The 16,419-nt window shown below is 40.6% G+C and overlaps 3 protein-coding genes across 8 annotated transcripts; 1 reads left to right on the top strand and 2 right to left on the bottom strand.

Moving 5' to 3' along the window:
• Positions 1-49: 49 nt before the first annotated feature.
• On the bottom strand, positions 50-6,498 carry Rump (heterogeneous nuclear ribonucleoprotein rumpelstiltskin). Of its 3 annotated transcripts, none has more exons than XM_071708873.1 (9): positions 6,341-6,498; positions 5,569-5,941; positions 5,149-5,457; positions 4,816-5,062; positions 4,555-4,731; positions 4,029-4,477; positions 3,815-3,950; positions 3,479-3,564; positions 50-3,413 (listed from the first exon to the last, which is right to left on the bottom strand). In XM_071708873.1, the coding sequence occupies exons 1-8, from the start codon at positions 6,355-6,357 to the stop codon at positions 3,509-3,511; spliced, it is 1,764 nt and encodes a 587-aa protein (XP_071564974.1). In that variant the 5' UTR covers positions 6,358-6,498; the 3' UTR covers positions 50-3,413; positions 3,479-3,508. The 3 variants fall into 3 exon arrangements, with proteins under 3 accessions (XP_071564974.1, XP_071564976.1, XP_071564975.1); XM_071708875.1 differs by having other exon boundaries at positions 50-3,378; XM_071708874.1 differs by having other exon boundaries at positions 50-721.
• Positions 6,499-7,377: 879 nt separating this feature from the next.
• Positions 7,378-13,419, top strand: Eef5 (eukaryotic translation elongation factor 5). Of its 3 annotated transcripts, none has more exons than XM_071708855.1 (4): positions 7,378-7,507; positions 8,460-8,752; positions 9,271-9,405; positions 10,125-13,419. In XM_071708855.1, the coding sequence occupies exons 2-4, from the start codon at positions 8,477-8,479 to the stop codon at positions 10,194-10,196; spliced, it is 483 nt and encodes a 160-aa protein (XP_071564956.1). In that variant the 5' UTR covers positions 7,378-7,507; positions 8,460-8,476; the 3' UTR covers positions 10,197-13,419. The 3 variants fall into 3 exon arrangements, with proteins under 3 accessions (XP_071564956.1, XP_071564957.1, XP_071564958.1); XM_071708856.1 differs by having other exon boundaries at positions 7,480-7,593; XM_071708857.1 differs by lacking the exon at positions 7,378-7,507 and adding an exon at positions 7,935-8,066.
• On the bottom strand, positions 13,396-16,061 carry Cpb (F-actin-capping protein subunit beta). Of its 2 annotated transcripts, none has more exons than XM_071708853.1 (4): positions 15,900-16,061; positions 15,315-15,526; positions 14,847-15,219; positions 13,396-14,714 (listed from the first exon to the last, which is right to left on the bottom strand). In XM_071708853.1, the coding sequence occupies exons 2-4, from the start codon at positions 15,512-15,514 to the stop codon at positions 14,481-14,483; spliced, it is 807 nt and encodes a 268-aa protein (XP_071564954.1). In that variant the 5' UTR covers positions 15,515-15,526; positions 15,900-16,061; the 3' UTR covers positions 13,396-14,480. The 2 variants fall into 2 exon arrangements, with proteins under 2 accessions (XP_071564954.1, XP_071564953.1); XM_071708852.1 differs by having other exon boundaries at positions 15,792-16,060.
• Between the last annotated feature and the right edge of the window lie 358 nt (positions 16,062-16,419).

Here is a 16,419-nt window from a genome sequence, read left to right as displayed (position 1 = left end):
GAACAATAACGGTCGGAATTGATGATTCACTCGCACAAGAGTTGTGAAATTCTGCTCCTTCATACCTTTATTTCAAATGTGATAATCCATGTACACATAGGCTATAGAGAAAGAGAAGAGACGCGTCGCTACACAATTACATATAAGTATATACAATACATATAAACGGGCGTGTGATGTTTAAGGTGCCTTTTTCTTTTTGAGTGGTGTTGAACGGGTGCACTCTTTGCGCGTTAAACGTGAACACGATTGTCGCAGTACTGTTTGTACCATTAAGACTAATTTACATGAATTACGTACCCGTATTTACCGTATTACGCAATTTTATATACGTTTTACATGTTTCGTTCGAGCCCGGTGATCGCGTTCACTGGCGTCATTTACGCGCGTCCGAAACTATTAACCGCACCATTGTCATGTTACGCCAGGACGTCGCGTTACGATTCTCTACAAAGATAGTAATTCTTACACTTGCCTCACGTACCGAAAGCTATTTTATAATGTACAGGTAAAACCAGGAGAGAAATACAGGTGTGATTGAAAGTACGATTTGACGATTCGTCTCTTTTTTATTTCGCGCAACTCACCATTTCACAAGACTCAACGTCGCTCGCGCGACAGCTTCCCTGGAAGAAGAACCATTTGTAAAGTGACTGTTTGTCAATTGTTAAAACTTACCTGGCATCGTCACACTTTGGGACAGACGTTTCTCGATCGTGATCTGAAAATAATCAATAATATCCACATTGTATCTATGCCCCAGTGCAATAAAAAGATATTCCTTATACGATAATCTATACATGTATTATCTCATTCTTATCTCACGAGAAGGGAAAACGCTTCTCGTCCTCGCGTAACGAGAGATATTAAACAGGCACCGTCGCGCCGTACAAATCAAATCGCACAAACGTAACACAAATGGCAAAAGAGTAAACTTCTCGGCCCCTAAAATCGACGGAACTGTTAAATGCGAAAAGACACGAGCACCGATTCTCGAGGAATAATATAAATAACACTGACGACACAACTCTTGTGTCAGAGTCCTGACTAACGTTATGTCAATAACAAAAAAAAAAAAGGGATACCACATCTCCTCGAACATGTGGAAATTTAATCATTGGCGTTGTGAACGAAAGGATGATCGGTCGCTAAGAATGCGCTGACGTGCGCGCATTTTTTGTCGCCGATCGCAGGTGGAACGTCGACGAGAACACTTACCATAAAGATACATTAATTAAACTCGGGGGAAAAAAAAATCCCGCAAAGTCCCGCATACGGATACAGATCGACGGCGATTGCACACAAAGCTATACGTGAGTACTTCGGAATGGATGCAAAGTCATCGGCGCGCATGGAAGATCTCTCGCCGTCCTTCATTCACAGTTTCTATTCACACAAGATCGACCACACCACGTTAAAGACGACGAGAATCAACCCCGTGTTTAACCGTTCCTTTCTCGGGTCACCCTTCTATAAACGATCCATCGATGCGTCTCAATTTCATCGACAGTAAAGGTATATCGCTAAAAAAAACTATTGGAGATGAAGAATACAATTCGTGACAACACCACGTACAGATAGACCCGCGAGCGTCGCTTTTTAAAAGTTCTCGGTGTTAATGACAGACCAAGCATGTTCAGCGCTAATCGGGGGGGTGCCCAGATATCGTCAATCGCCTCTCTCTTCCCCGGGACAGTCGTCGGAAAATCGGGGGAAGAAAATCATCTGAAAAAGTATCTCACCTGCGAGCGTGAACGAGCCACCTTCCTCCCAGATTGCGCAGATTATCGACGTCCCAATTGTGTACGGAAGATAAATCGGAGGAGTGATCCTGTATTTTTAAGACGTATCGATAAACGAATGGACTCGCATATTCTGCTTCAAATGCAACGTGTTTGCAGGACAGTTACGATTAAATCGTACCGTTAAACGCGTTGCATTGCATGCTAAAAACTCACTTGACAAGATCCATCCGAACCGACGAGAAATGACCGCTTAAAAAAAAAGATAATAAAAAATTCACACAATAGCACAGAAATAAAACACAACGACCAGTATAGTTTTTTTTTTTTTATATAGTCAAAACGGATTTGGATTTTATTCAATTACTGTTATGAGAGTGGTGGTTATACAAGATTGTTACAATGCACAAAATGTTCCTCGAGATCTACATGGCGAGAGGAGAATTATGTTTACCAAAAAATAATGTCACCAAATGCAAAATTCGTCCATTGTACCGGAATCAATCCAAGTCCTGTCCGCGTACGTTTCCGCGGGGAACAGACGAGATTAAGAGAAAGACGCGATATATTCGATGCCACGATTTACTTTTTGGTAAACATACTACGGTGCATAAAACGCAGAATTTAGCCGAATCTAGATCGTCCGATGTACGTTCGCCGAAATCTCGAAGCGAGCTTGAGTGAACTGAGAGGGGAGCTTCCTACAAAATATTGCGACTACAAGCAAATTTCTCGTATATGCTTCATTTAGGTCGTTAAAATCATTCTTACAAAGATGCAAACACAATTGTGTACGTAGTACGACGAAAAGCAAAATAAAAATAATAATAAATGATGTGATCATCCGCAGAAGTCGTGGCGACGAAGCGCTGTCCCCTGTCAAACACGTGCTTCTTTTTCTTTACGCATAAGAAAGTGCGAACGATGCGACGAGAATCCAACACATAATTGTCCACGATCTGCATAAAATAAGATTTTAAACGAGCGTACCTCGATAAGACGCAGGCCGGAAATCTAATTCGAGCGAATAGCGATTTTACAACGTTAAGTGTTTTTTTTTTTGTTTTTTTTTTCATGAACGAAAGATTAATCTCTATCCCTTGGTTGGACCTCATTCTGCGAATAAGCAGAGCGTCACGTTATGATCGGAATGATGGAGAACCGATCGATCTCTCGTCATGATAACTAAGAAGTAAAGACTTACAGACTACAGAGAATCGCTAATTACTGTAAATAACCTGTAAATAGTGAATAACCTACACACTGTAAAAGAAACCTTACTGACTTATAGTAAGATCATCATGAAACCTAAGCCTAAACAACTAAACTATAGTCACGATCGCTAGAAAAAAAAGGACTGAATTTTAAGAAGTGAACAATTAGTAGACTTCCACTGTAAAAAGGAACGATAATTTGGCGGTAAACAATACAGAATTGAAAAAGTTGAGAGGGGATAAAGAGAAAGAGAGAGAGGGCGTGGAGTGATCGTCAGTAGCCGACACGACCGTTTCAACGTTGAGTAGCCATTATACAAACACGACTTGCTGATCTTCCAAAGACAGACACTTCTCACTCCCTGTCCTAAGTTCTGCCAGACAACTAGGATGAATTTTCGAGTATCATCAGGAGTGGAATCCTGCAGACGACACATAAACACCCAGCTTCCTCACGCTGCGTCAATAAGTTATGGTTAAAGCATCGAGTTACGGCGATATAATCTTTTCTATTAACGTTACCTTGAATCCCTCGGGGCTACTCTTTGACTCTTAGTACAGACGCACGTCAATTGTTCTTCCGTCGATGCGTGATCGATTCATCATGGCTAATTGCTATCATTAAGGAAAATCCGTTCGTACAAATTTTTTTCTATTATGCGTAGAGCACAATAAAATTAGCATATAAACGACTATTATAATTGACCATCTTTTCTTTTTCTTTACCAGTTAATACAAATTCGAAGAATTTGTAGTTAATACAAATTCAAAGAAATAAAAGAAGAAAGGAAATGGCCGTATTCTCAATCTTAAATTTTGTCTAATGTCGAAATGTCTGTCTCGTTTTGAAAAGGATACTCACAGCACGCTCGGCATCCCATTCAGATGCGAACCGTACCATACCCATATCGGAACCTCTCATTTCCGCGAATTTTACCTCTCCGGCGTCCTGGAACTTATCACGCAGCATCTGCCACGTAGTATTTGGAGGTAGCTGTAACAAGAATTGTACTTACATATTAAGCCATTAAAAAAAAAATGGAAAAAATATAATAGAAGCGGAAGTACATACGTTGCCTATAAGTATAGTATCTGACATTTGTCTTGAACCATTGGAGTTCTGTCGGTTGCCGCCACCGCTTTGGCCTTGATTTCCAGAGAACCCACCGCCGCCGCCGCCGCCAGAAACACGATCACCGTCTCCTCTACTAAAACCTCCGTCAAAATCTCTACCGCCACCGAAACTGGAACCGCCAAAAGCGTTGTTACCACCGAATCCTATATCGTTGTCCAATTTGGATAACCCGCGCGGCGTGAATGTATTGTTCCCTTGTCCACCGGCCAAAGAAGCCTGTAGACCGCTCAAGCTACCAACACCACCGCCAAAGTTATTCAAGTTTGATGCCAACTCATTCGTCAATGAAGAATTCAGTAGCGAACTAGTAGTGAGATTGGCACCTAAACCGGCACCGGCTAAGCTAGCTTGAAGGGCTGCTGCATTTGTGTTTGATAATGCCGATGCTGCGAACAGATAAGATCTCTCATTTATTTAATAATTCTAATTTATTTACGAAAACAAGCGCATGTAACTCCTTTACCTAATTGCGCGGGTACAACGTTATTTAGACCGGCGCCGAAAGCGCCCGCTGCTAAGACAGGCGCCGAGATCGGATTCACCACTGGCGGATTGTTCGCCTGTACATTGGGAATATTTCTAGCAACATCCAACAGTCTGTTGCCACCAGCTCCGAGTCCCATGCCGATTCCCTTTAAACCTGATTTACAAAGTAAATTTATTTATAGAAGCGGTAAGCATATCGCCCGATCGCATTATCGCGAACTGATGAATATGTAAATACCTTCCGGTAATTTAGGCGGCATGTCAGGTTCATTGGCTCTATCGAGTCTGACGGTCATGCGTCTGTCATACAACTGTTGATTGTGGAGCATCGAGATGGCCTGTACCGATTCTACCGGGTGATCGTACTCCACGACACCGAAACCTCTTGATTTACCATCCTTATCTTTCCCCAATTCGACGTGCAACACTTTCCCGGCCAACTTGAAAACTTCAAGTAGCTTCTTCTCGTCAACTTTATAATCCAGCTGAATAAATAGACACATGTATATTTTCTCGATGCGATAAGTACGTAAGTACATGCTCTTTAAAATATTACTTGCGTCATACTAACGTTCGCGACGAAGACCCTTGTGACCAGAGGACCATTGATACCTAAAGACTCTAAGAATTGCGTGCTAAGACCGTAGGTGTTTCCAAATTTGTTGTCACCTCCGCTGCCACTGCCGCCACCGCCACCACCGCCGCCGCCGCCGCCACCTCCACCACCACCGCCACCGACTCCTGCGCCGGTAGGCGCGGACATGTTTTGCCTTCCGCCTCCCTGCTGCCTCGGAGGATCTCTGAACCTGTCGTCCCGATTTCTATCGTTGTTACGACCTGTCGTTAAACGGCCGTACTTGTCGCGTTCTACGTCAAAATCCTGCAAGACAGATGTTCAAAGTTACAATACAAATACCAATTAATCTTTCGATAAATTAAATAAGTTCTATTAAATTATTTGAAATCGCGTTGCGAGTATTTTCGAACTCACTTCTTTGACAACGAGCTTCCGCCCTTTAATGTCGTATCGGTGCATCTTCTCCACCGCTATCTTCACCGAATCCGAATCTTCAAACTCCACTATCCCGCATCCTCGTGGCTTGTCATTCTCATCCGTGAAGAGCTCCACGTGCGCTACCTTGCCGACCTCGGTCCTGAACAGATCTTTGAGATCTTGCCAACGAAAATCATAAGGAATGTTTGACACGTAAATCCGTCGGTCGGACGCCTTCCTGCCGACGCGGTCGTTTCTCTCTCTGCTGCGGTCGCGGGTGGCCGAGTTTATGCGATTTGGCCTGTCTGACCTACGATTACGATCTCGCTCTCTACTCCTGTCTCTGTCATCATTGTTCTGCACCTGATTGCTGCAATCACACACACACAAAGTAATACAATATACACGGAGCTGTAATATCATACATCAAACGTAAACATCATACGCGCCAAGGGAGAAGGTAAATCTGTACAAATATATACAAGAAAAAAAAATGTTTAACGAAAGGTTAAGACCAAGGCAGAAATATACGATAAATTTACAGCGATACGCCCGCACGATTGCAACGCTGAAAGGTACCGAACGATAGATCCACCGAGAGTCGTATCCTTTCACCATTACAATCGCCGCGAAACACATCGTCGCGCGACACATCGTCTCGCATCGCGTTTAGATGCCGCGGTGACTCCGCGATAGTTAAATGGACAGTTTGCGGCGAGTCCCGTCACGCGACTGATCCGCGAAAAGGCGCGAGGGACTTCGTACTTACTCCTCCGTTTTCATCATTGTCGGAAGCCGGTGCGAAGTCGTAAAATTCCGAATACGCAATCCTACAAACTAGCCGCGATACATCGGGTGTACCGTGTACCACCGAGCGTCGTACAAAATGGCCGTCGCCGGAAGTGCTGCGAGCGATTAACCGGAACTTACTGCGCTCATCGACGTCGCGGAATGTGCGTTCTTGCGCGAAAAAAAATCGGCGAAATAATTTCGCGCTAAAAGCGCGATTCGAATTTCTAAAAGCGTAATTTGTATTGTTACAATTACAAAATACGCATTGCTGCATAAAATGTGCGCTTGTGGCTGAAAAAAAAGCACAAAACCTTTCTCGATGAGTTTTAGAACGCGCTAATGTTAGAAAAAAAAGAAGAAATGCAAACGAGTCAATTGTTCGGGGACCTGCGCAATGAGCGGTAACTACGAAACTCGTAGTTACGTGTAATAATATCAAACAATACCCGTGCCGTTTCATTATTACACGGATAGAATTATTATTTTTTTGTTCAACGCATAAAAAAGTCAAGGACAACGAATTATATAATTAGGAATTTCGCTCGAAGTAATTATGTCGACTTATGTATGTGTCCATTTCTATCAATGCAGATTAACTTTTAATCTTGATTTAATACTCATCTTTCTCTAATTCTTACAACTATAGAGAAATATTTAAAAAGGAGATTAAAGTTAATGTTTCTACGTTGGTAGAAATGGACATTAGGTGATTAATTAAACTAGCGAAATTGCCAACAACTTTTTAAATTAAATTACACTGACTCCGACCTTCTTTTTTCCCATAATTTTAACAATTTAAAAATTATAGTAAAAATCAAAAAATTATAATAATTAAAAAGAACAAAATTGATAATTCTGTCGAAAATTATCAATTAATGCGAATTTGGTCGAAGTCGCCTAAACGTCTGTACACACGTATACACACGGAAATCGTGCGAAACGCGCCAATTAAAACGCGAGACGTCGCGCGTCGCGCCACGAGGTGGCGCCCACAATGGCGGCTGCGACCGCGGCGCCGCCGAGAGCGCGGCGAGAGAGAGAGAGCAGAGAGATCCGTGTAGTCGATGTTGTGAACCCCTATTACAATCCCGTGGCGCGCCGGCGCAGCACGACCTTCTGGTTAGAGTATCCATTTTGATCACATGTGAGTATCCCGAGCTGTTCTCGCTTTCGGCGTCGACTAATGGTGCTAATTGCCCGAACGAGCGGCGGAACGTTGAGAATACGCTGGTAAATGTCGGGCCGGCTTGAATCCGCGCGGCGGCGACGCGACGCGCCGCGACGGTGAACGCGGTTCGCCCTGGCAATGTGGCCCCCGCTCGTGCTCGCGCCTACCGTTCTCGGCTGTAGTCTTCCTGCCGCTTGAAATACGCCGTGCGCGATAACCCGGCGCGGTGCTCCGGGAAGCGTCGCGACCGCCGCCGGCGAACGTGCCCCGCGCGGAACGATCCTACGCCGCCCGGCGGGCTCGCGATCCTCCGCTCCGCTGGGGGGTTCGCGCGAGAGATCTTTGGTTAGTCGCGCCTCCCGTCCGCCTCCGACACCTCTCGCACTGTGCGCGAACTCCCTGCGACGACGCGCCACGTGGTCACCCTGTTCGCCCGGGTGTATAACCACGTTGCCGATGCCGATAGCCCCCTCGAGTTCTGGTGACTCGTTTGCCGCGCGTTGCCGATAGAAACTCGACCCCGAGCGACGTTAGTGTATGTAGACCGTAGAATGTGTAGATGTTCCGTAAAGGCGAGAATGTGTCGAATCGGCGTAATTTCTCCGGTCGCTTTTTTTTTCCTACCTCTAAGAATGACGGCGATATTTCGTTTCTGACGTTTATCGGCTAGGCGGCTAGGCTAGTGCGGTTTCAAAATGGTTTCGTTTAAAGTAGCCTCGTCAGTGTGTTGTTAAGCTCAATGGGGGTATCAACGGGCAAAAAAGTCCGGTAAAATCGTTGTCTCTGTACCGTTAGTGCCAGTTTTAGACCGTTGCTCTTCGGAAGAGATGGAGATCTATGAGATAATCAACTCCTAACCGTGGATTTAACCTCATTATTTTAACCCGTCAGACTGTTAATTTCAAATTTATACTTGTGCTTCACGCAGATATCCATCAAACAACAATGGCAGATATCGAGGATACTCACTTTGAGACTGGAGATTCCGGCGCCTCCGTGACATACCCTATGCAGTGTTCAGCACTGCGCAAAAATGGCTTCGTCATGTTGAAATCGCGTCCCTGCAAGATTGTAGAAATGTCGACTTCTAAGACCGGCAAGCACGGTCACGCCAAGGTTCACTTAGTAGGTATCGACATATTCACCTCCAAGAAATATGAGGATATCTGCCCCTCCACACATAATATGGATGTGCCGTTTGTTAAGCGGGAAGATTACCAGGTAGACGCCTCTTCTCTCACGTTTCTTGCACGTTAGCAAACTAAATGTAGCGTACGTGAACTTTTCCTTCCATATTTGTAATCTATTTGTTCTTTAGATTATTAAGAATATTTCTATTTCTTTATATTTTACATTTGTAAATGTACTTTATTATTATTTATTTTTTTTAATCTTAACTCTTAAGTGCGCAACTTTGCATATGTGCAAAGCGACTTTTTGATGCTCCGTGTACTCCTCTCTTATGAAATTTGAACTGAAAACATTGTTTTTTTGCACATCTTTAAAGGGCCTTCTCTGACCCTTCTTTTCCTTCGATGGAAAGGCTCAGAAGGTCATTATTTATTTAAAAAATAGAATACTATAAAAAATTACACATTTAAGGGTTAACAATTAAAATTTCTTTGTTAATATTGCAAGGAAGGGATGATCAAAGTCTATTCTAAAAATTTGAGTCTTCTGCGATACATAGACCAATACGTTTTTGCAAAATATGAAACATTGCAATTGTTTTGCGACAGCTTACAGATATATCTGACGACGGCTATCTCTGTCTGATGGCTGATAATGGAGAACTGCGCGAAGATCTCAAGATACCTGATGGTGATTTGGGAACACAGCTGCGTGCTGATTACGAATCTGGAAAAGAGTTACTTGTAAGTATGCCTTTATATGCTCAATGTACATTGAATTATATTTGTTAACGTTCCTGCATGTTGCATCATATATTCAAATTGCAAATATTATTGGGAATGCAATTGTGAATATCGTCAAACTATGCATATGTAAGAGACATCTGTGGGCAATTCGTCTTGCATCAAATTTATAATTTTATTATTTGCAAGATGTGCATTCTTGAAAAATTATCGAGAAACGTATCAAATAAAATTAAAACTCATGTCATTAATTTAATATGATTATTGACATTTTTCTGCTTCCAACGTATAATTTATGATAATGAAAACATAAAAGTTTCGGATTTATGTAATTTTTCCACTATAACAAGTACTCTGCCAGTGATTTATTAACTTGTACTGTTCTATTATAATTTTTAAAAACTTTGAAGTACAGTAGCATTTCCATCATTTGTTACTGCTGATTTCTTATAGTTTTAGAAATTATTTCAAAAGTTAAAACTATAATGCGCTGCTTTGTCCATGGCATTATCAGATTTTAAACTATTTTCCTAATTTTAATCCTCTTTTATTTTTCATTCTATCGTGCACAAAGATTATTATTATATTTAAGAAATTAATATTTACCTTCAATGTTCCCCTTTTTTTTTATCGATGCTGTCGCTTTAAAGAAAAATTATCTCCAAGAATTTTATGCTAAGCTAATGTATACTATATAAATCTATGTTATATTTTTTTAGTGCACTGTACTCAAGGCATGCGGTGAGGAGGTAGTAATCGCCGTCAAAAATAACACCTCCCTCGACAAATAATTGTGTTCAGCCCAACGATTACGACGACAGGAGCCCAACACACATTCGAGCAAAAACCACCCGCTTAGCCAATCAATCAACACCTTTACTATTGGTCAAACAGGATAAACAACAATAATATAACCAAAAAAATCTAGAGGAAGATGATGAAGAGAGTGGAAGAGCGAAAGAGCAAGAGAGAGAAAGAGTGTCTGAGAGAGAGAAAGAGAATAGAAAACGAAGGGAGAAAGGGGGAGAAAGCAAAACGGGCTAGCAGTTCCACGTAACAACAGCAACGCGCCAATGCGAGAAACGACTTTTATCGAAATAATATCTGCTTTACTCAATTATTTTACTCAACAATATTTAAATAAACAAATCCGGGAAAACGAAAACTGGGTATACGTACAGTTATATACATTATACATGTACACATACAGATAAACAGGTACACACAGATACACCTAATACCTAGATACACGTATACCTAGTCAGTTACATACGCGTTGTTTGTTATATATGAAAGTGGCGACAACTTTTCAGCAGAAAGTTGATTGGGAAATAAAAACTGAGAAAGCCTTGAGAAACATCCTGGACCTTTTTTTTTTTAAAGAATAGAGAAAGAAATTATTTACAACAGCTTTGTAACTTATTACACTTATGTGTGAGTGAGAGAGAGAGAAAGAAAACAAGAGAATACATGAGAGAATGTGAGAGAAAAAGAGAAAACATTGTTGAAGACCAATATGAAGAGGTCGTGGGAAAAGGACCCTGGAGTCCTTGAGCGCGCGCGCGCGGAACAATTTTTCATGGGATGCTAGCGATGCCCGACACGAAGCAGCTCACTTCAAGCATCTTTCCTGTAATGATCGATAAGACTGGAGTTTTCGCTATATGGAATTTCTACAGAATGCTAAAGGTTTCTTTCTTTTTTATGGAAAGAACTCGAGTTCTCGAGATTTTTAGGTCTAATATAACTTGAATTTAATAAAAATTTAAAGTTTATGCGATCTGAGTATGTAAAAGAGTTAGGAATTTGAAAGTTCTTCAGAGAATTAAAAGTTTGCAAGTTTAAAACTATTCAAATCAGGAAGATATGAGATCTAAAGTGCTTGATATCCACGTATTTGACAGAATTCGTGGATTTCGAGAATAAAATTCTAAATTCATGGATTCAAAATCTGTGAATTTGGATGTCGTTAAATCTTTAGATATGCAATATCTTGATATTGATCATTTTTCAAAGATTACAAAATGCAGAAGCTTTGAGATAGAAGAAACAGTTTGTATGAGACGTGAAATATATGTAAGGATTTAAGAAACATAATAAACGCTCAAAATTATGATATGGAAGAGCCAGAATAGACGATTTAGACCTTTAAATCCAGGAACGTCGAGATCTTGAGGCTCACACAAAATATTTCGCGCGCTTTGAAATGGCTGGTGCGGCGCGATACAAATATCGCGTCATGTTCGGAGACTGTAATTGGCTTATGAATGCTCAGACTTTATTACATTTTGTTGTAATATCTCGTTTTAATAAACATTTTTCAGAACAGGTTACACACACCGCCTTCAATCAATAAGATAACTTTTAATTAGACTGTGTAACGTTAGAACAGAGATTATAATTAGATAAAGTGAGAGGAGAGGGCCGCGAGTGGAAGATCCTTGTGTGAACTTGCAAAGTGTGCGTGAAGAACTTTTTTCCTTACCATCCTTTCCATCTCGTGACATCGTTTGTATAAAAGAAAAAAAAATTGTTCCGAAAGTGCAGTCTGAATGATTAGGAATAATTATAAGCAGATAATTAACTACAAGAGTGTAATCACAGTTATCATTGGAAGGTATACGTTTTTTCTCCCTCATGGAACTCTGTGACTTTGAATTTGCTCGATTTGGTGTCCTCGCGATAATTCGCATCCTATTTTTTTCTGGAAAAGAATTATCTCCAATACGACACAGCGTTCTAGAGATCTCTTTAAGTTTTTATTTCTTTTTTTTTTTTCCTATATTTAAAACATTCAGATTGCTTATAACTTGCTGCGAGAACTTGGCATCACCGAACCTCGTTAGGATCGTCGTTTTAAATATGCTCCTAGCGATTAAAATGTCCTTCAACACTTAACAAAGTTCCTTTACGTAACAAATAAATACGAAGACCCCAAATCGCCAAATATATGTATATGTAAATTCCGATATATCTAACAATTATTATCCTCTTACATCCCTCCTAAAAGCTATATATCTTATAAGAGTTTGTTTTTTAAATCCTTTATTCAATAAAAGGGTAACCGCGAAACAACGCGCCTTCCTTGATGACTTTGATTTTTTGCGACGATATTAAAATCGAAAAACATGTCTATTATAATCGAAATAAACAAAATAACGTCTAATTAATTAAAATACTGTAATCTATGTGTGCTATGTTGGACCAGGCTCATAATTCTTTCGATTGTTAATTATAACCGAAAGAGAGAGAAGGTATCAATATACATATGAAAAAAAAAAAAAATTATAGTATAGAAATGCTGGAAGAAAATATTCACAGGAGTGACATGGTGATGTCTTTTTTAGTCCTTTCTTAGACTGACTCGCCCGCACACTGCCATCATTCGGAAATTGCAAAACAAAAAATTATCAAATTACGTTATTAAGTTAATTCAAATAATAGTATAATTATGGAAGAAATAAGTTTATGGGTAATAATATCGGTGGTGTAATTCAAGTGTAAAAAAAAAGGCACTAACATAAAAGCTGCTTTTCTTTTCGTTTATGTACTTACGAATTCTACGCGGTATTTTTTTTGCGTCTCCATTACAAGAAATAATCTAATGCGCTCATGGATCATATAGAATATGCGAGATTCTCAATATGTACGATTGCGCAATCATTTATAAGGGTTCAAGGATTTATAGTACCAAGAGTCTTTGATATCGTTACCTCGCGTACCAAGAATCGAGAGTCTCGAGAATGAGGATAAAAAGGATTTAACACAGTTGTTGGTTTCAAGATTCGTGGTACTGGCGATTCTTTGAGATCCTGATAACTTGTCAGTCCAAGGATCTGTAGTATCAAAGATCCATGCGTACTAGAACACGCCGGAATAATGTATACGGGATTTGCGTAGGAAAAGCTCCGGTAATAAAGGATCTGCAGCTTTCTAGAGGATCTATGGTACCAGCAGATTTTTGTACTCGTGAAATTTAATACAAACGAATAAAGTTTAATTTGAAAACTTTTATTTGCGCATTATATATGGATTCATTATTAACAAATGCAAAATGCAACCGCTCCTTTTGGACATTTAATAAATCGTAAATAAATCGTTTTATACTGTCCCTCAGAGAGGATTAGCTATGTCTCAAACTTAATTGTAAATAGCGTAGACGGGTTATTCTTTAATATCCAAATGTTACAATTTTGAGTTTGTCACTTCCTCGTATCTACACGATTTCAATATAAATGAAAAGAATTTATCATTTATGTGCAGTTTTCGAAAGATTTCCATTTGCGAGGATAAATTTCTTACAATGCAACACGATACTTTTTTTTCCAACTTTACGCAAACCGTAAATATTTTATATTGTTTTCAGCGCTAAATTACGCGCTTTTAAATTTAACCCTAAACAGTATAAGCGGAATATTAATACTTTTCAAACATTACAAAAATGTTATGAATTTTTTACCGTTTTGCAATTATCATTTATCAAACTTAATAAAAATCAAAAGAGAGAAATTGCTAAAGGTATTTTTTTCAAGCTTTTACACAATAAGCGTTAATTATATTATTATAATTCACTCTCTTTTGCATTTTACATTGTTCTTTATCTAATTTACCGTTCTAAAACGCGTTGCACCTTTCCCGCATATTTACAATAAACTCTATTTCATTCTAAATTAAACAAAGTATTTCATACTGTTTAGGTTTAATCAACGCGTTCATGATTGATTCGTATCTCTTTAGGGCAACAAAGTACAGTAGTAAGTGTCATTTTCGATAATGTAGACAATGATTCAGAGGATTTTACGAGTTCTATAGATACGGTCTGACTTGGAAAAGGCCCAAGTCCCGGCATTTAAAATTCCCAAAGAGTCCAACAAGATTTCGAGACCTATCGGGAAAGAACTCGAAAAGCCGCCGCAAAAAATTCAAAACTCTTTAAGAATCCGTAGTCCCCACGGATTCTAAAAAATATAAAGACGTCTATGAAAGTCGAAAGATCCCAAGCAAGATGAAAGGATCCAAAAATACCATGAAATCTATTCATAATCGTAATCGAAACTTTCCTGCTCTTCGCAAGATCAATTGTTGGCGTTTCGCCTCTGCAGCGCCGCTGCGAGATCTTGCCTGAGCGCGGCCTGTTGTCTTTGATCGGCCAAAGATTGCACCGACCGCAGCCCATTCACGATGTCCTTCGTTTTGCCGAAGTAGATCTCGTTTAACGTGTTTCGAATCTTGTTCTCCATGTCTTCCACCATTCTGCCGATGTTCGCGATATGAGGGGACGTTTCGCTGATCTGAGCGTCCTGTTCTACCTGCAATTGTAAGTGAAAAACACGCAATTTTTTTTTAATCTGTCAAAATATAAGCTGAACTTGAAATCAACCAAAATAGATAGCTCGAAATTTGATACCGTTTAATATCATGTGTCGTATCGACAAACTTACCTGACGTGTCAAACTGCCACCTAAATTCATTGTACCGGAGCCATGCTTGTTTGTCTGCAGCCACAGCATAGCCGTCGATGTGAGTTTATAGTGAGCGGTGCGACCAGTCGATTTCTCCTGCACCTCGACTACGTGTATCGAGTCCCAACATCCTTTGATCTTCTTGGAACCATCGCCTGCCTTCTTGATAAGAATCACCGCTGCAAATCCGTGATCCAAGTCCCACAAGTACACCGACGAGACTCCACCTTCGAAATACAGCTCTCGATATTGATCAAAGGCATGGTTGGCATCTATTTCCAGTTTCCTCAGTCGCTCAGACGGCATCGAGCCATCCTCTAGCGGCGGATCATAAGTATTGCTCCAAGGAGACCTGTAAAATTCGTCGCGTTTGCACGATAAACAAACTATCCTCTCCTTCTCTGCCGTCGAAGGACCCAAGTAATTTTAAAACCATTTTGATCGAACCTGTACGAATCTCCGTCTCTATTGTAGTCGCACAACAGGTAGTCCTTGCCAGACTCCTTGTCCTTGGCAATCTTTAACGGTTGGTCTACGGAGGACAATAGATCCTCGCATAGCGAAGGAACCAGGTCGATCAGGTCGCTGAGGTTTTTTTCAATTTGCTGCGGAGGCAGTCTCCGCATCAGGTCTAGTGCGCAATCCATTTGCTGTTCTGTCTAAGGTACACACATGTAACAAAGAGACAGGAATACGGTGTACAACTTATGCGTCTACAACGGTGCTAATCGTCCCCCCCCTATTTTTTTTCTCTCTCTTTTAAAAACTACAATTCCGCGCGCGAGTGGAAGAGGTCCGCGACGATAGAAAGGATAAGACTACTCCCGAATACACGGACAATTCCTGGAATCACATTTATTTACAGGCACACGCGTCAGACGTGACGACGAACGACGGACGAGACGTAAGGGCTGAATGTCTTACCATACTGTCGCAATTTAAATTGGTTATAGGCCGACGAACATCAAAATCTTATTGGCCGACGTCGACAATGAGGTAAACGTAAAACGTATTGTTTTTATTAGCCACTACCTCGCCAGGATTGTCTCAAAAATAAACGAGACGAGCATTGAAAGGGTGTGTCGTGGTCCGAGCAGCGATTGGTTTGTCGCGCTCGTCGCAGGTCGCTGGCTGTTGCCTCCGAAAGGAGCGAGGTTAACCGTTCGCGTCGCAGGCTAGCCAAACTGAAACTGAACGTCTGCGGATTTTGAGCTGCCGTCACGAGAACGGATTGGCCGATTGCGACGCGAGAGATTTCGGACGAATGCGAGAACATTTCCCTCCAGATTTCTCTCTCTTCTACCTCCCTCCATAAGAACGTTTACGATTTCATGGAATTCTTTATCGACCCAAAAAAACGATTCTTTCATTTTTAACGTAATTTGATTAAAAACTAGTATAATTTAACATGAAAAAAGATGCATCGTTTATTTGTAGGTTTTCAGATTTGCGATCGAGCTTACTTGCGTGTGAATAGACCTTTATACATTAACATTTTTCTCTAAATAATTTTTCATAGAAGACCTGTTTCTTTCTTCTATAATTATAAATT

The sequence above is a fragment of the Temnothorax nylanderi genome, unplaced genomic scaffold (assembly GCF_030848795.1).
Source record: "Temnothorax nylanderi isolate EJ_2023f unplaced genomic scaffold, tnyl_v1.0 TNYL_tig0072_pilon, whole genome shotgun sequence".
Lineage (NCBI taxonomy): Eukaryota > Metazoa > Arthropoda > Insecta > Hymenoptera > Formicidae > Temnothorax > Temnothorax nylanderi.
Note: the sequence above shows the minus strand (reverse complement) of the source record. Positions and strands in the feature narration are given on the sequence as shown.

Excerpts from the sequence above, each read along its gene's own strand:
- Rump (XM_071708873.1), bottom strand. Across the intron at positions 4,732-4,815 it reads GCCGCCTAAATTACCGGAAG|GTTTAAAGGGAATCGGCATG; the intron begins GTATTTACATAT and ends TTTGTAAATCAG. Across the intron at positions 3,565-3,814 it reads GGATGCCGAGCGTGCTGTGA|CCATGATGAATCGATCACGC; the intron begins GTATCCTTTTCA and ends GATAGCAATTAG.
- Eef5 (XM_071708855.1), top strand. The coding sequence starts at position 8,477 with ATGGCAGATATCGAGGATACTCACTTTGAGACTGGAGATTCCGGCGCC. Across the intron at positions 8,753-9,270 it reads TTAAGCGGGAAGATTACCAG|CTTACAGATATATCTGACGA; the intron begins GTAGACGCCTCT and ends GTTTTGCGACAG. Across the intron at positions 9,406-10,124 it reads AATCTGGAAAAGAGTTACTT|TGCACTGTACTCAAGGCATG; the intron begins GTAAGTATGCCT and ends ATATTTTTTTAG.
- Cpb (XM_071708852.1), bottom strand. Across the intron at positions 15,220-15,314 it reads AGAGACGGAGATTCGTACAG|GTCTCCTTGGAGCAATACTT; the intron begins GTTCGATCAAAA and ends CGAATTTTACAG. Across the intron at positions 14,715-14,846 it reads GTGGCAGTTTGACACGTCAG|GTAGAACAGGACGCTCAGAT; the intron begins GTAAGTTTGTCG and ends TTACAATTGCAG.